This window comes from Anabrus simplex, chromosome 11 (genome assembly GCF_040414725.1).
Source record: "Anabrus simplex isolate iqAnaSimp1 chromosome 11, ASM4041472v1, whole genome shotgun sequence".
Taxonomy (NCBI): domain Eukaryota; kingdom Metazoa; phylum Arthropoda; class Insecta; order Orthoptera; family Tettigoniidae; genus Anabrus; species Anabrus simplex.
The window spans coordinates 41,321,900-41,338,562 of NC_090275.1; the positions used below are offsets into that span (position 1 = coordinate 41,321,900).

At 37.9% G+C, this 16,663-nt stretch overlaps 1 protein-coding gene across 2 annotated transcripts in view; it reads right to left on the reverse strand.

The window, feature by feature from the left end:
* NTPase (ectonucleoside triphosphate diphosphohydrolase NTPase) overlaps positions 1-16,663 on the reverse strand; it is an 89,372-nt gene that overhangs the window by 5,854 nt on the left and 66,855 nt on the right. For both annotated transcript variants that reach the window (XM_067155696.2, XM_067155697.2), the window contains exons 9-11: positions 10,666-10,877; positions 7,731-7,787; positions 7,543-7,649 (exon numbers count right to left, since the gene is read on the reverse strand). In XM_067155696.2, the coding sequence (XP_067011797.2) occupies positions 7,543-7,649; positions 7,731-7,787; positions 10,666-10,877 (376 nt within the window). The remainder of the gene's footprint in view (positions 1-7,542; positions 7,650-7,730; positions 7,788-10,665; positions 10,878-16,663) is intronic.

The window sequence follows — 16,663 nt, forward strand, 5'->3', positions numbered from 1 at the left end:
GTTTCATCAACATGGGTTATATACTCTAACCCTAGCTTTGTTAACTTAGGGTTAATATTTTAACTCGTTCTTACGAGTCACGTGTTTTACCAAGCTATTTCGGCAGAGGGTTAACTAACACCGTATTAACCCTTGCCGGAAACAGCTGCCGTACCGATCAAGGAGGCAGTGACTAAAAATCAGAGATTATGAACACACTACTAGCGTGGCTTTTTTGTATATTTCTTGTACGGTATTTAGTTTTCTTCCTCGGTTCCGTGGTAGATATTATTCTTTCATGATCATTATAGATAATGGATTGCAGTGATAGAAAAATGGAAGAAGTTCAGAAGAGAAATAGGGGCACAAATTTTTCTGCTTTAGAAAACCCATTACTTTTTGAAATAGCCACCAAGTTCCGAAGCATTATGGAATGCAAGAAGACTCACGGTGTAAAATTAAAAGAATAGGAGGATACATTGGAAAAATAACAGGGATTTAATAGCGTTGCGTACGTTACAGGCCATCTTGCAAGTATATAACGACTGAGGTTAGAATCACTGATTACTTGACAATTGACAGAAAAATAACCCTTGTTATCTCCGACCATCATATGAAACGACCCTGTGGTATAAAACCTTACTGCAATCAATACCTTCAGTATAGGACAGAGAGGCCTGTTTCAGTCAGTTGCGTATTCTAACCTCTCGCGAATTTCATCGATGACTTTACTGACAATATTTTAGACAGTTTATACTTCTACAATGGTTGTGGCATCATACACAACCATTAACCCGGCTCAAGGCAGATAGGGTCATCTTCCCTTTCCGTCACTTGAGTAATTCTTGTCTGGTGCATCCACGTTGAGGGGGTGGGTATCCTCCACATCAGTAGTTGCTTTACGTCGCACCGACACAAGTAGGTCTTATGGCGATGATGGGACAAGGAAGGGCTAGGAGTGGGAAGGAAGTGGCCGTGGCCTTAATTAAGGTACAGCCCCAGCATTTGCCTGGTGTGAAAATGGGAAACCACGGAAAACCATTTTCAGGGCTGCCGATAGTGGGGTTCGAACCTACTATCTCCCGAATACTGGATACTGGCCACACTTAAGCGACTGCAGCTATCGAGCTCGACTGAGAGCTAAGTTCAGGCAGGGACCCAGTCTCACGGGGTATAACGTGGAACCCATGCCCAGGGTTACGAGTGAAGACCTTAACGGCATCTTAGGCAGAGAAGGAGACCTTCGGAATGGCGAACATGCCTTGTGGAGAAGGGGGATGTTCAAAGGCTAAGGGAGTAAACCCCGAAAGAAAATCCTCAGATGCGGTAGGCTTAGCAGGTCAGAAGGTGAGTAAATTTGTACTTTGATGTTCGTGCAAGTGTTAGATCAGAGAACAAAACCCGATCTGGAACACTAACAATGACTGGGAAGGAAAATGAATTGATTGACCTAATGGAGAGACGAAAACTCAACATCTTGGGATTAAGTGAAGTAAAATGGAAAGGGAAAGAAGTGAAGAAACTAAGAAAGTGGTACACCCTGTATTGGATGTGTAACAGTAAAGAGAAAAGAAATGGGGTGGGATTTGTAGTGAATCAGAATGTTGAATCAACAGCTGAAGTTGAGTATGTAAATGAAAGAATTATAATAATGCACATACATGTAAACAAGGAGCTACTGAAGATAATACAGGTGTATGTTCCACAGACAGGATATAGCGTGGAAGAAAAAGAAGAGTTTTTCAATGATCTGGAAAAAAATATTGTTGGAGATGGGATCACGATAATGGGAGATCTAAATGCTCATGTAGGAACTGATAGAATGGGATATGAGAATGTTCTGGGCCCACATGGGTATGGCGATAGAAATGAAGATGGAAAGAAACTGTTGGACTTTTGTATCATAAATAACCTGATAATAAAGAACACATGGTTTATGAAGAGGAACAGTCATAAGATAAGCCGATATAGTTGGGATGGGCAGTATGGAACATTCATCGATTTTATAACAACAGACCGAGAATGGGGAAGATATGTCATGAATACGAAGATAATCCCCAGTGTAAGTATGGAAGGTGATCATAGATTATTAATTGTGGAATTAAAACAAATAAAAATCCCTAAAGTTGTATTGAAGAAGAAACCAAAGATCAGGATTTGGGAATTGGAGGAGGATGATGATAAAAGAATGACATTCCAAGATTGTACAAACAGGAAGTTGCCTAACACGGAAATATGAAGTGGAGAAGAAGAGTGGGACAATTTAGGACAGATATTTGTCAAAGCAGCATTTGAGGTATGCTGAAAACAAAAGCAAAGGTTAAGGGAAAGGAGACACGGTGGTGGGCAGACAAAATAAAAAATAAATAAAAGAAAGGAACAAGGTGAAGAAAGAAATGGATAAGGAAAAGCAAAAAAAATGTATCAGAGGGCTGAGAATAAGATAGAAAGGTTATATGTCGAGTACAAAAGATTGAAACTACAAGTAAAGAGGAGTATCAAGAAAGAAAAGGAGAAATGTTGGGGAGAGTTTTACGAATAAAATTGAGCAAGATAGTCGAGGAAACCAGAAACTATTATACAGAGTAATAAAATCGAAAAGAATAAATCAAGGAAAAATCAAGGCAGTAGAGAGAGAAGATGGATCCATAGTACATGACGAAAAGGGTCTTCAGAAGGTGATGGCAAAGTATTTTGAAAAACTTTATGATGAGCATGACTGCTCGGAGGAAGAATGAGATAAGAAAATGGAAGTAGATGGAGTAAAAGAAGAGAACCCGATAACATGGTTGGAACTTGAAAGGGCAGTGAAAGCAAGGACCAAAAGTAAAGCAAGTGGAAAAGACAAATTCAATGCTGATATAATTAAGGCAGCAGGAAGCAGTGGACTACAGTGGCTGTACAGAGCCCTCAATTCCATATGGAAGGATGAAAGGATACCTGAAGAATGGCAACAAGGAAGCATTGTACCACTGTTCAAAAAAGGAAATAGAAGAAATGTGAAAATTATAGAGGTAAAACCCTATTATCACATGGGCTAAAAATAATGGAGAAAGTCATAGACAAAAGCCTGAGGGATATAATAGAAATACAGAGGAAGAACAATATGGCTTTAGACGGAATAGATCAACAATAGACTTGATATTTACAGTGCGAACAATAATGGAAAAACATCTGGAAAGCGACAAGGAAATCATATTTGTATTTTTGGATTTGGAAAAAAGTTATGATACAGTTAAGAGAAAACATGTATGGGAATGCCTACTGAAAAGGAATGTACATTTGAATGCTTTGGTATTTTCAGATGATGTGGTGATTTAGGGAAAGGGAGAAAAGGAAGTACAAAGGAGACTGGACATTTGGAATGAAAATTTGAAGGAGTTTGGAATGCTAATTAGTAGTCATGCACTGTGGGAAAGAGGAAAAGAGAAGCCAGTGACCATAGACGGAGAACGGTTAGAGAATGTAGAACAGTTTACATATGTGGGTAGCATTATTAATGGACGTAATGAAATCAACCCTAAAATTAATAACAGATTAAGTAAAGATACAACATTTTATCAAGTCAGAGAGCTTTCATGGGATGATAAAGTACCCAAGAGAATGAAATTAACATTATATAAACAGTATTTCATACCAACTGTAACATACAGACTATAAACGCTGGTAACTAATAAGAGACAAGATAGTAAGATCCAAACAGTAGAAATGAAATTTTTAAGAACATCGGTTAAAAAAACGAGAGGAGATAGAATTCAAAATATTAAAATCAGAGAAGAGCTAAATATACAACCGTTGGTACAGAACATACAGAAAGCAAGACTGAGATGGTTCGGAGATGTTAAAAACAATGGGAAAGGAACGGGTAGCAAGAAGGGAATTGGAAAGAGAAGTTAAGGGAAAGAGATCAGTTGGAAGACCCAGGAGAAGGTGGATGGATCAGATTTAGAAGGACGTTAGAAAAGCTGGACTGGATATGGCGGAAGTAATGGAGCAGAAAAAGTGGAAGAAAGAAAGGAGGGGAGGAGGCTTGTTAACCACACCCGGGCAACTGGAGTGAGACGATGATGATGATGATATACCTCTACAGAAATTGTTCTGCAGATTTTGAAAATTGTTCCTTCTAATTATAGGCTTATTACTGTTAGGAACACTATTTAACAACTCTAAATAAATAGAGCAACTATGCATCACATGCATGTTTTACAGTGGCCATTTTGCTTTTAACCTCGAGTTAACAGTTTAACCCAAGTGAAAGGAGGGGTTAACTTAACTCCGACCTTAACCTAGAGTTAAAATTAACACTCCTTGATGAAACAGAATGAATAGTCAAATTCAGAGTTAAAACTGTATAACTTCGTGGTTAAAGTTTAACCCACAATGATGAAACCGGCCTGTAGTGTATATTATGTGCACATCATACAGTCGAAATGGACACAGCCTGGAAATTAAGTTTAAAAGAATGAGGAGTTCTGTGGGATAAAAAGGAACTACTCCACCTTAAAAGCAAAATTTATAAAACAGTTGTCCATCCAAACATTCTGAATAGCTCTGAATGATGGGATAAAAAGAAAACAGATGAACAGAAACTTCATGCAGCTAGGATGAGGATACTTAGATGGGCTCACAACGTAATCACGCTTGATAAAAATCACAACACCACCATTCAGAAACCTCTGAGAGCTACACCAATCTTCAAGAAACAGAGAGAGCATTGTTTAAGATGGTTTGAGCACCTTTAACAACAACCAGAGGAAAATGTGACTCATGCCTCAGCACACAAAGCTCAGTAATTATCAGCCTTTATGAATTCACAATATTGTTGTAAAAGCAGTGCACTATTACTATCGCTCAGTTTCGTTACGCTGGTTTCTTGATGCTTGTTTTTTCTTGCTATTATTCTCCTTGGAAGAAATTCGAAATAGTTTTCAGGAGGCAGTGATTTTTCGATAGTCTCTTGTCTTTAGTATATCCAGAAGGCAGTGATTGTTTCAAAAGTCACTTGTCTCTTGTGTACATTTCCTGTGGCAATATGAGCTCTGTTATTACCACTGTTCTGCTGGGAAGGTGAGATTCTGAATAGGTGTAAGGAGGAGGAATTTACATGGATAAAGTCCATCACCCTTATGATAGCCATTAGGTATTTATCTAGTTTCGAGACTCACTCTCAGCCGAGATTCATGAAATATAGTGCTATCGTGAGGTGAACCTGGACATCATGTCACAGGATTAGAATCGCTCACAGTTTGCACTTTCCATTTTCACCTCTGGGAGACTGTATTCTCACAGCGAGTCCAGCACACTTGATAAACCAGGGAACCCAGATATTCTGTGAAAGCCTTCCATAATCTCTCTTTGTTTCCATTGCGTAAGTGGGAGTTTAATGAACCGTGGTGATAATGAGGCAACTACATCAGAAACCTTATGTATTATGCAACATGCTGTTCTGTCAACATCACAGACATCACCAATCACGTCTTGAAATGTTCCAGTAGCATAGAACCACAGTTCTATTAGAAGGCAATTTCTAGGTGACTACGGATAGTTTCTCCCAGTAGGGAATTCCAACTGTTCACCAATTACATCTTAAATAAAACTCACCGTTTCCTTTCATAACAAAAATCTTCTCTGGAACGAAGCATCACTTAATTCTTCAAATAAATCCTGCCTCTTCTATGACTCTCTCCCTTCATTCCTTTCAAATTGATGGAGATATATCTGTAGTTGTAAAACTCCATTTTGGAAACTTTACCACAGAACACAAATAACTAAAACTGTACCACGGTTTTCTTACATAACCGCTCCTCCACAGGCGATAAACATTATACATACATACATACATAATGTCTTTCCATCTATACGATGGGTTGGCGAATGAAGCCCCTCCACCAACTTCTATCTTTGTACTTTTCTCCTTCTTCAATGTTGTCCCAGTCCCCTCCTTGTGCTGAATGTTGTTTTTCACCATGTCAGTGTATCGCATTCTTAGCCACCCTCTTGGTCTTGAATATTTTAACTGCAGATCATACATTTTTCTGGGTATGCGATGAGGATCCATCCTTCGCATGTGACCATACCATTTGAGTCTATGCAGAGTTGTATTCTGCCAACCTGAGCCATGTCCTTGATGTTCTCATTATGAATTTTATCTCGTCTTGTTTAGCCAACCATCGCTTGAACAAATCTCATTTCAGCTGTCTGAACCCTTGCTTCATCCTTTTTCCTCAGGGTCCAGGTCTCACATCCCAAATGTCAAAATTGGCATGTAATAAGTCAGAAAAACTGCTTGCTTGCATTTCAATGGTACTTTTAGGTTACATATTAGGTCTCGGACAACTTTATAGAATGTTCCTCCAGCTTAAATCCTGCTGGTAAGTTCCTCTTCAATGGAGGCTGTTGCTGATATCATGCTTCCTATATATTTGAATTTGTTGGACATCTTGAGTTGTTTACCCTCCATTTCAATGTAACTTTCAGGTTGACCATTTCCCTGCATAACCAAGACTTCACTTTTTTCCTGACTGAATCTTAGGCCGTACCCTTGAGCTGTTACTGTCCATGCATTGATCTGATCCTGAAGTTCCTCCTTGGAATCTCTCCATATACAGATGTCATCAGCAAATTGCATGACTTTCATTTTGTTGTCACCAACGTTTTGGCATCCTGGTTGTTGAATCTCATTCATCACAGTAATGAAGAGAAGAAGCGACAGAACTCCACCGTCTTAGGCTCGAAGTTGTTCTAACGGGTTCCGTCATTCCTGATTGTGTTTTGACGCGACTACTGATGTCTTCATATAAATTCTCAATTCGTTTTGTTATGTCATTATTGATTCCACTGTTTCTCAGCACTTCCCAGACTTTGTCCCTGCTTACAGCATTAAAGGCCTTTTTTGATATCCAGGAAGGACAGTCAAAGGACCTTATTATGTTCATAACACTTCTCCATTAGCTGACGCAGTCGAAATATTAGATCAACTGTTGATTTGCCTTTTCGGAATCTGTAGTGTTCCTCTGATAACTTTAATTCTATCAATGGTCTTATTTTCCTTTCTAAAATCCTTGCATAAACATTATACCGTGGTAAAATGTCGGTTAACTTGAAACTGAGCTTGGTGAAACAGAAATATGACTTTACCCCAGTAAATTATGAAGTTTACTGTGGTATTCTCTTTACCAAGGTTGGTGCACTCGGGCATCAGAATGAAGAAGCTTGTAGTAGACGGCCAACCAGCTCCAGAAATGATTCAAAAAGAGATGGAGAGCCTGTGTTAGAAAGGACCTGGTCAACACCAATACTGAGACAGAAATAAGAAAAGGTAAAGAAGATGATGATAATGATAAAGGATCCTGACTTGCATTTCTGGTAACTGTATGCCCACCTGGAAGTAGTTCATCGTGGACCAAATCATTAATTCAGAGTCAAAGAAAATCTTCAGCTTTAACTCCGGTCTTGCTCAAAAGAAACCAAATGTTGCACAATTATTTTAAATTTCAAGTGACATCAATAATGTTGCATAGTAAATAGCAGCGATGACAATGCTGAATACAGAAGAGTACTTACATTTAATACTGTGCCAGGTTCCAGCCCAAACCCATCTTCAAGTAATACTGATATGAAGGTGAGGTCTAAACACATGAAAGGCTGTTCAGTATTGGGAACAGCACAAGCTGGAAGAAGGCAGAAAGTATATTTTAAATATATTTGCACAAATACTCAACTGAAATTTATGATATTGCTTGATTACTTACTTGCTACAGCAGCAGATCGGAAATTTTTCACCTCTACGGTGCCTCCCAGATAGGGATCTATAATGTTACAAAAAGAGTTAAAACATAAAATATTGGGAAATTGTCACACATAGCATGACTGATATGCTGATAGAAAATATTAAATAATATTGTAAAGTACTTGTAAATAATTTCTCCCAATATTAGTGGCCTTATACAAGATCCCTGTTTTACATCATGTGAGGATTCGAAAGGAACAAACAAATGACAAATTAAGTTATATAAAGAAAGACAGGTACATATAAGAGGATAAACACAATGACATTCAGTATTGCAAGATGGAGCAACTGAAGGAGGAGACAAGGACAAATATATCATCAGGAATTCAGAAGAGATGGATATAGAAGAACTAGAAGTGATGGTATAAATGATAAGATAGCGTATTTCTCCGAATCCAAGACTTTCTTTTCCTCAGAATCTTATGTGAAAAATCAAGGGCCGTCTTGCATTCGCGACCTAACAGTAATGACCACCACTGGCAGCTACGACAGTTACCACACTGCTACTTTTCACCGCCCTCACGCGCGCACATGTACCTCGTTGACAATCGATGTCCGCCTCTTTATTCTCGGCCATCCTGTACATCGATAGTCGCGGTGACTGGTTGTACAGTGCCTCTGTAACGTCACTGGATCTAGGGAAATAGTGAAGAGAAAATGAAATTCTATTAGCCTCTACAAAAACGTTTCTCAAATCCGCAGAATGGCTTCACAACATGCAAACCTTCGAATTCTTAGAAAGGCCATGGCTATTCAGCGGCAGAGTTATAGCACATCTACTCTACCTAATGCTTAGTAAAATTAAGTTTTATAGACAGCAGGAATATTTTTGTGAAGGATTGTCGTAAGATACGTGGAACAGGTATAGCCGGCAAATTTCTAACAGGTTCTCATAGATATCGTGGAGCCAATTTTTAGTTAATGGTTAAACACGCGGAAATGAAGAATAATTGTACAGCCGCAAGAAAATATGGCACAGGCCTAACTAAAGCCAATCTTCGGTGTAAGCGTGAAGACCAAGGTAGCTTAAAAATGCGTATTGTACAAAAAATGTGCGCTTAAAATGCAAGGGCAGAATGGCCATATCATGGTGCATTGAACTCGTTCATTGACCTTCAATGCCCACAGCTTTATAAGACCTAAACATTGCTAGCTGTTGAAGTCTGCCGAACCCGGCAAGCAAGACATGCGTGCAGCCGGTTGTACATGACGATGAGTAACAGTAACAGTTTTATAGACAGCCGGAATATTTTCCTGATGGATCGTCGTAAAGACGTGTGGAACAGATATTGCCAAAAAATTTTCAACGGGTTCTCTTTGATATTTTGATGCCAATTTTAGTTAATGGTTATTAAGCCCATGGAAATAAAGAATAATTGTGCAGCTCCAAAAAAATATGGCATAACTAAAGCCAATGTTCAGCTCGGCGTAAAGACAAAGATAGACTAATAATGCAAACTGTACAAGAAAGGCATTCATATTATTTTACAAAGCACTTTTTAAACACTTTTTAAAGCAATGTTTAACTAAACTGCAAGTACTCTATTTAGGCATGTCCTAGTTATAAAATAACAGTCTAAGGCCCGGTTTCATAGTATACGCTTAAGCCTTGGATCGGGCTTAAGCGGGAGCTTAAACTCTGGACGAGTTTCACAGTGGGGAGTGCAAGTGGTAAGCCGAGCTTATCTGTGACTGGCTTAAGCTGTATGAAACTGAGGTTTAAGCTAAGGATTCAGTTCAGATGGTAGAGTGCTGGCCTTCTTAGCCCAACTTGGCACGTTCGAACCTGTCTCAGTCCTGTGGTGAAGGTGTTCAAATTCATAGTTAGTGGGACGTAAAACCAATAACATTAACATTAAATAACTTATATTTCTGAATGTATTTCGAGGCTCGTGAAATAATACAGTTTCCGTGTTCCGATATACAGAAAGAGACAAAAATGTTGGTCGGTCACTTGCTTTCTTGGCTTACGCTGCGTGAACCATCAACGATAGACCCCAAGTGTAAGCGTACGACTTGTAGAGCATAGAAACCTCTACAAAAAAGTCCACGATGGTATATACCTATTTCCAACCGTTTGCCCTCTAGAAGTGATTTTATGCTATACTCAGTGGGGAAAAAATATAACTCCTTAATATTAAATAAATATTTCGATATTATCCTCGAATTCCTCATCGAAATAAATTGTTTGACCTCCTCCAGTATTTTATAAGGATTACAATAACCTTGTCAGGACATTATTTGCATGAATGGTTCAGAAGTTATGGCCATTTTAGACTGTAGTGGTAATATGTGTCAGCAGGACGGGCGAGTGACCTTTTTAAACTTTATTTTTGTTACTATTATTGGAATCACATTTTCCGTTCATTTTTCTCAATTATCTTGGCTGATAAACGATGTATAACCTACAAGTCAATCAATCATAGGCTACGGATGTAAACAAAGATGAGAATTGTATCATTGCGCATGCGCAAGCATTACCAACTTCGGAGATGTTCAGCTTAGTAAAGCTGCACATGGTCCCCCTACTGTGAAACTCGTAGTGTTTAAGCCAAAGCGTAAGCCTTGCTTAAGCGGCGTGCGTGGCTTACTAAAAATTCAGCTTAAACTCAAACTGTGAAACCGGACCTAACTGTTGTAGAAATGTATTTACTCTAAATACGTAAATATAGATGGATTACTATTTTAACCTACTATGCTCTAATGTTAGGGCTATTAGAACACGTAGTGTTTATTACGTGCAAGTTATACACATTAAATGGAACAACACAGGCCAGGAAATTAATCTTAAAAGAATGAAGGAATATGGATTAAGTGAAAACATGAATTACACGAGTGAAAACAGCATATCAATTGAGAAAGAAATATGTACGCTACATTTGAACCACCAAACATACCAATGAGACCATACTCCGTTGCTCGGTCGAAGTAATACGAGAAGGCATTGATTTCTTTCCTCTTCAGCTCCGCTGGTTTGTCCACTTTGCTGCTCACGTAGTCTTTCACTATTTTCTGACATTCAGAAAACCTTACAATAGGCCTTTTCTCTCCTATATTTAAATTTGTGCTGCTGGGCTTCTCGGTAAGATAAGCAGGATTCTTCGGTCCCCTAGGAAGAGATTACACAATTAACTATGCAATAAGATTTTTGGCAAGGGAAACAAAACAGACTATGTTTTTTAAACTTAAAACCTTTTAAGAAGCTCTTTCCTACTAGCATCTCTATCGGAAGTTCCACGCCTAGGATAATCTACTCAGTTAAATACAGTAAAACCTCATTAATTCAAAGTCGTTGGGATGCAAAAATTAGTCTTCAAATTAAGTGATTTTAAATCTAGAAATTTAGAAATGCCAACCCTTGCCGCGTCAAAAAATATTCTAATACACGTTACTGCATGTAAATAACCCTAATTCACAGTATAAACCTTTCAAATGCATTGGAAAAAAACTATTTCCGAAAAGTATCCAACAAGGTGCATTTACATTATTCATATAATGAACTTGGATATATCACTGGCAAACAATCTCGCGCAATGAAAGAAAAAAAACACGCGATTCAAAGGCGAGGACAAATTATACTGGCTCCCCTTGGATTACTGTACTGTATGCATTTTTTAGATGCCTTGTACTTGCACAGAAAATGCCTGACGTCCTTAAAACATAGTGGCTTATCAAACTTTCCTATGATGAAAGGACGAAGTCTCTCGCTTCCTTGTGCATTGCAATACAGTAAAATGACCCTCCACCCTTGTACGATTACCCGGCTGGCACTTCTCTCCTTTAAAACTGTGTCCATATGGGTTCAGCATTAAAAAAACAATGCAGTTTCATCGGCACTGAAAATATCGTTCAGTGTGTACGAACTTATTGTATGAGCCACGCTTTTTCACCAACCGCCGGCATCGCCAATGTTCGCGGATTCGGCTTCTTGCACACTGCCTGCTACGTGATATTGTGGCATTCATTAAAACGCTGAATACAAAACAATTCAGATTTTACTCAAACTTAGGAAATATGAAGCAGACTATAGACACACCGAAGTGAGTGAAAGTACGGAATTCTACCCCAGCACGTTCCGGAAGACATGTTCTATCATGAGAAGGATAAATTTTGAATTTAAATTACTCTGTAAAATTCTATTTATTTTAAATGTGAAGGTAGTTTTGATAAAAAGTCTGAATTTCAGTAATGGGACCGACATTGGCCTTCAAATTACGAATTATCCATATTCTGATTTAAACAATTTAAATAACATGTAAAACTGTACCTCATGTTTCCAGGAACAAGAGCTTCTTCGAATTAGGCAAGATTTTGAATTAACCGATCTCGAATTATCGAGGTTCTAAAGTAGTGAATAAGCAATAATATAATAATTACAATGAAAAAGGTCAGTTAAATAGGGAGTAAACAATAACAGAAAAATTAATAACAAAGGATATCCAAGTTAGTGAGAGAAAATCCACAAGGGATAGCTGCCCTAGAACAAGGACTACTGTACAGTAACAGCATCAAATTGATAGTAATGTACTTAATGCCATTCCAATTTTCACCCAATTTATCTTAGGATACATATTTTTTTTCATTTCAAAACATCCCTGTTGTATCAACTATCCCCAATGATTTAAAGTTGAAAACTTCATTATGTTCTGTATTGAACTGAGATCACAATGTTGAAATGTGGGTAAAAGTTCCACCTTTTCAATACAATATGTGTTGTACAAGATTGTTCTTTACAACATATTTTATTTTTTTGCTATTGGCTTTACGTCGCACCGACACAGATAGGTCTTATGGCAATGATGGGACAGGAAAGGGCTAGGACTGGGAAAGAAGCAGCCGTGGCCTTAAGGTACAGCCCCAGCATTTGTCTGGTGTGAAAATGGGAAACCACGGAAAACCATCTTTAGGGCTGCTGACAGTGGGGTTCGAACCCACTATCTCCCGAATACTGGATACTAGCTGCACTTAAGCGACTGCAGCTATCGAGCTCGGTCATATTTTATTTAAGGTACTGGTTTTGACACCTGTATATGGTGTCATCATCAGCCTAAAATTGTAACCAAGCAAATGAGCATACTAAATCGTTTTTACAATGTACACAAATGACACAACACATGTTACAGAATTACATAATAAAGTTAAAATACAACCTGTGACAAAGTTTGGTGAATGAAGTCAGAACGGTCGATCCGGCAACACTGGCGACAAACAATGCTGCACCTGCGTAGCAGCAGGTTTTGACCACCTGCTCCCTACGTTGTTCAGTTGAGCATCATGTGTGTGCCGTGTAAGACCTGTTTGACACAGTGTGTGTTTAGTGCATTCGTTCTGAACTGCGAACAGGAACATGAACGACCAAAAGATCAATGTACAGTTTTGTTTTAAGCTTGGCAAGACACTGAAAGAAACGCTGGTATGTGTTTATGAAGATCAAGCACTGTCCTTGAAGTGTGTGTACGAGTGGTTCACCCATTTTCGAGGAGGCCGGGAAAGTGTTTCTGAAAAATCCCCTAGCGGAAGACTGGCAACCGCCGTTAGTGACGAAAACATTGGAAAGGTGAGGACATTATTTACGAACGATTGGCGATTAACTGTGCGCATGATAGCGGATGAACTGCAGATTAACCGTGAATCCGTGCAACAAATCGTTATGCAAAGTTGACTGACGATCAGAAGCAGGCACGTTTAGAGGCTTCACAGGATTTTGTCGAAACGGTGGATGCGACACCAAATTTCTTGAACTGTATTGTCACTGAGGATGAAACCTGGTGTCTCAGATACGACCCTGAAATGAAACAGCAAAGCATGGAATAGAGTAAATTAATGTATTATTTGGGTCCACCTTTTCAATACAAAATGTAAAGAGTTTAAATTACATAAATGATTAGGGACTAGTTTCAACCTGGTACTGGGTCATCGTCAGCCTAAAGCAAAATTAAAAAACAAATACCGAAGAAATTAAACAATGTAAAGACACGTAAGGTCTCGTAAAAGTACATACCATGTGAGATGTAGTGCAGCACTATGTTAAAAAAATAACTCTAAGAAAGAGATTCATAAAAAGTCCAGTGCACATTAAAAATATGTTATAGATAGGAATCCTTGAGTTGCTGGATAAGGACGTAACTTCGTCTCAGTTGTTCTTTGAATATACAGCAGCACATTTAAGAAGCTAGCATATGTTGAATTCCTTGACCTACAACTGAAAAATTTCCATCCCCATCAACTTTTTAATGCTATACGGCGCACTGGACTTTATTCATAAATAAACGACGTAACTTCAGCTCAGTGGTTCTTCAATTGGATACCTGCATCTTAAAGGAGCCAGCATATTCTGATCTCCTTATCCACCAACTCAAGGATTCCTATCTATAACATCTTTTTAATGTGCACTGTACTTTTTATGAATCTCATTCATAGTTATTTTTTAACATAGTGCTGCACAACATCTCACATGCTATGTACTTTTACGAGACCTTACGTGTCTTTACATTGTTTAATTTCTTTGGTATTTGTGTTTTAATTTTGCTTTAGGCTGTCGATGACCTAATACTAGGTCGAAACTAGTCCCTAATCATTTATGTAATTTAAACTCTTTACATTTTGTTCTGAAAAAGTGGACCCAAATAATACATTAATTTACTCTATTGTAATCACAGTTCAATACGGATCTATCATTATGAAACTTATTTCATTTAATTAAAGCATGGAATGGTGTTCTCTGGGATCCCCTTGTTGGAAAAAAGTCAGAGCCAAATGTCACGCATCAAACTCGCTTTGAAAGGAAAGAGATTCGACAATATTCCCGACATCCAACAAAACGTGACGAGGCTTTTGAACACCATCCCAAAGGAAGCCTTCTTGCAAAGTTTCCAGGACATGTATCGCCGATCTCAGCAGTGCATAGTTATGGGACGGGACTATTTCGAAGGATAGTAAGGTCACTGTCGTGCATTGTTCATCTATGTTGATAGTACAGGACTATTCACCAAACTTTATTGTCACAGGTTGTAATACGAAATATGTGGCACTTGTTTTCTTTACAATGCGTTATAGCATAATAGTCTTAAAGGGTTTTTGTGCTTTCATATGATCACTGGCAATGGAACCAAGATGTGATTAAATATAGGTTAAAAGTCTGATGTACAAATTAAAATCTTGATGAACGTGTTAAAAGTGTTCTTCTAGTGAATGTGAGGAAGAACATTTGTTGTTAAGCAGGTTCTTCAAATTCTTCAGTGACATACAACAAGATGTAGAGGTGTTCATGAATATGGGCAAAGGCCCTATTCTTGACGTCGCAGAAAATTGCTTCATTCACTTAGACCAGTTCTTCAACTCCAATTCAAATCTGAACGAAATCTCAGAAAAAAATAACATTCTGTTTGATTTTTTTAATTAAAGTATTCAAGTATTTTAATCTTCCAAATAAGAGGTCAATATTTAGCATGATACACAGTACCCTATCACGTTACAAACCACCACCACACTGTTCACAAGACCCACCTTAAACCTACTACTCCCCTAACAAGATCTTTTTCTTCCCCCCTCCCCTCCAGACCTACCAGGTATAACATTTTATATTTCCTAAGAAGACTAATATCTTTTACAACTGACTAATTTCATATGTATCAGTGTTAAATTTTTTTTATCAAGTATAAATTACATACCAAGTGATTCAAATAAGTTCTCGACGCTCTGGTTGACACACAGCAAGTGTGAATGTTTTAAATGACTTTTTACTTTGTAAGCCTGTCGGAGCCTTCTATTAAACAGATACACAAAGACTACATATTGAAGAACCTTCTTTTATTCTTTGATTAGTGAGAGACTATAGGCATACTTCAATGTGTCACTGCGCCAGATTTAATTATTATGCCGTTGGTCTTTTGTTATGGCGATTTATCTTAACACATGGTGTGAATGGAAGGTTAAAGATTTTTGATGATCATATTTCAGTATGTATCCACAATAGTTTTGATTATTATGTCTTTGCTTATATATTTGTGATTCATTTTATGGCTGATGATGACATTTTGTGGGTCGAAACCGGTCCCAAGTTGAATAAAAGTTATTAGTAACATCAACACGTAATTAGTATTGAATAGGTGGAACCTAATGGATATCTCATCTCTGTGATCTCAGTTCAATACGGAAACATCAACGAAGCTCGTATCTTTGAATCACTGATTTCAGACGTCTGTCTATATTTTGTTGCAACTGGTTAAATTTTGGTGATCAATCCCATGTAAATTTATAGCAAGAATGTTATTTCTCTACAGGCACTTGGAATATGTTTTCAGGATACATATAGTACAGTTAAGTTAGGTTGGGTGACACTGTTTGAATAAGACAAACATTTGCCATGAAATGTGATCGATCATTGAATCGTATAATTTTCTCACTATGCACACTTGTGATCTCTCTCGTCTATATTCGAAGGTGATGTTCGAGTCGATTAGTAATATCCGTCGACTGCTGTTCTCTAAAAGAAAATTCAAAATGAAAGAGGATAACACATTTTTGAAATAAATGCATAAATGACATGGCCGATAGGCCTAGCAGTCTCCCATGATTTACCCTATAAACAAACACTCGTTAGAAATAAAAGTTGAAGTAAACGATTGCTTAATTTTAGTATTATATACTGAAATTAAGTAAGAATATGATACACCTCAAGATATGGCAGAGTACATCACTGATTTCAGAGGATAATTTATATTTTCTCACGTCTACTTACATTTCGGAAAAGCTATTCACAGGTAAATTTGTAGTGAGGAGGTTATCATTTGTCTACGTGTGCTTGAAATATTTCACGATACAGAAACAGTTAGTTGACGCTGTTTGAAGATGAAAACGTTTGCCTCTGGTGTGATACCATAATTTTTTCAGAAT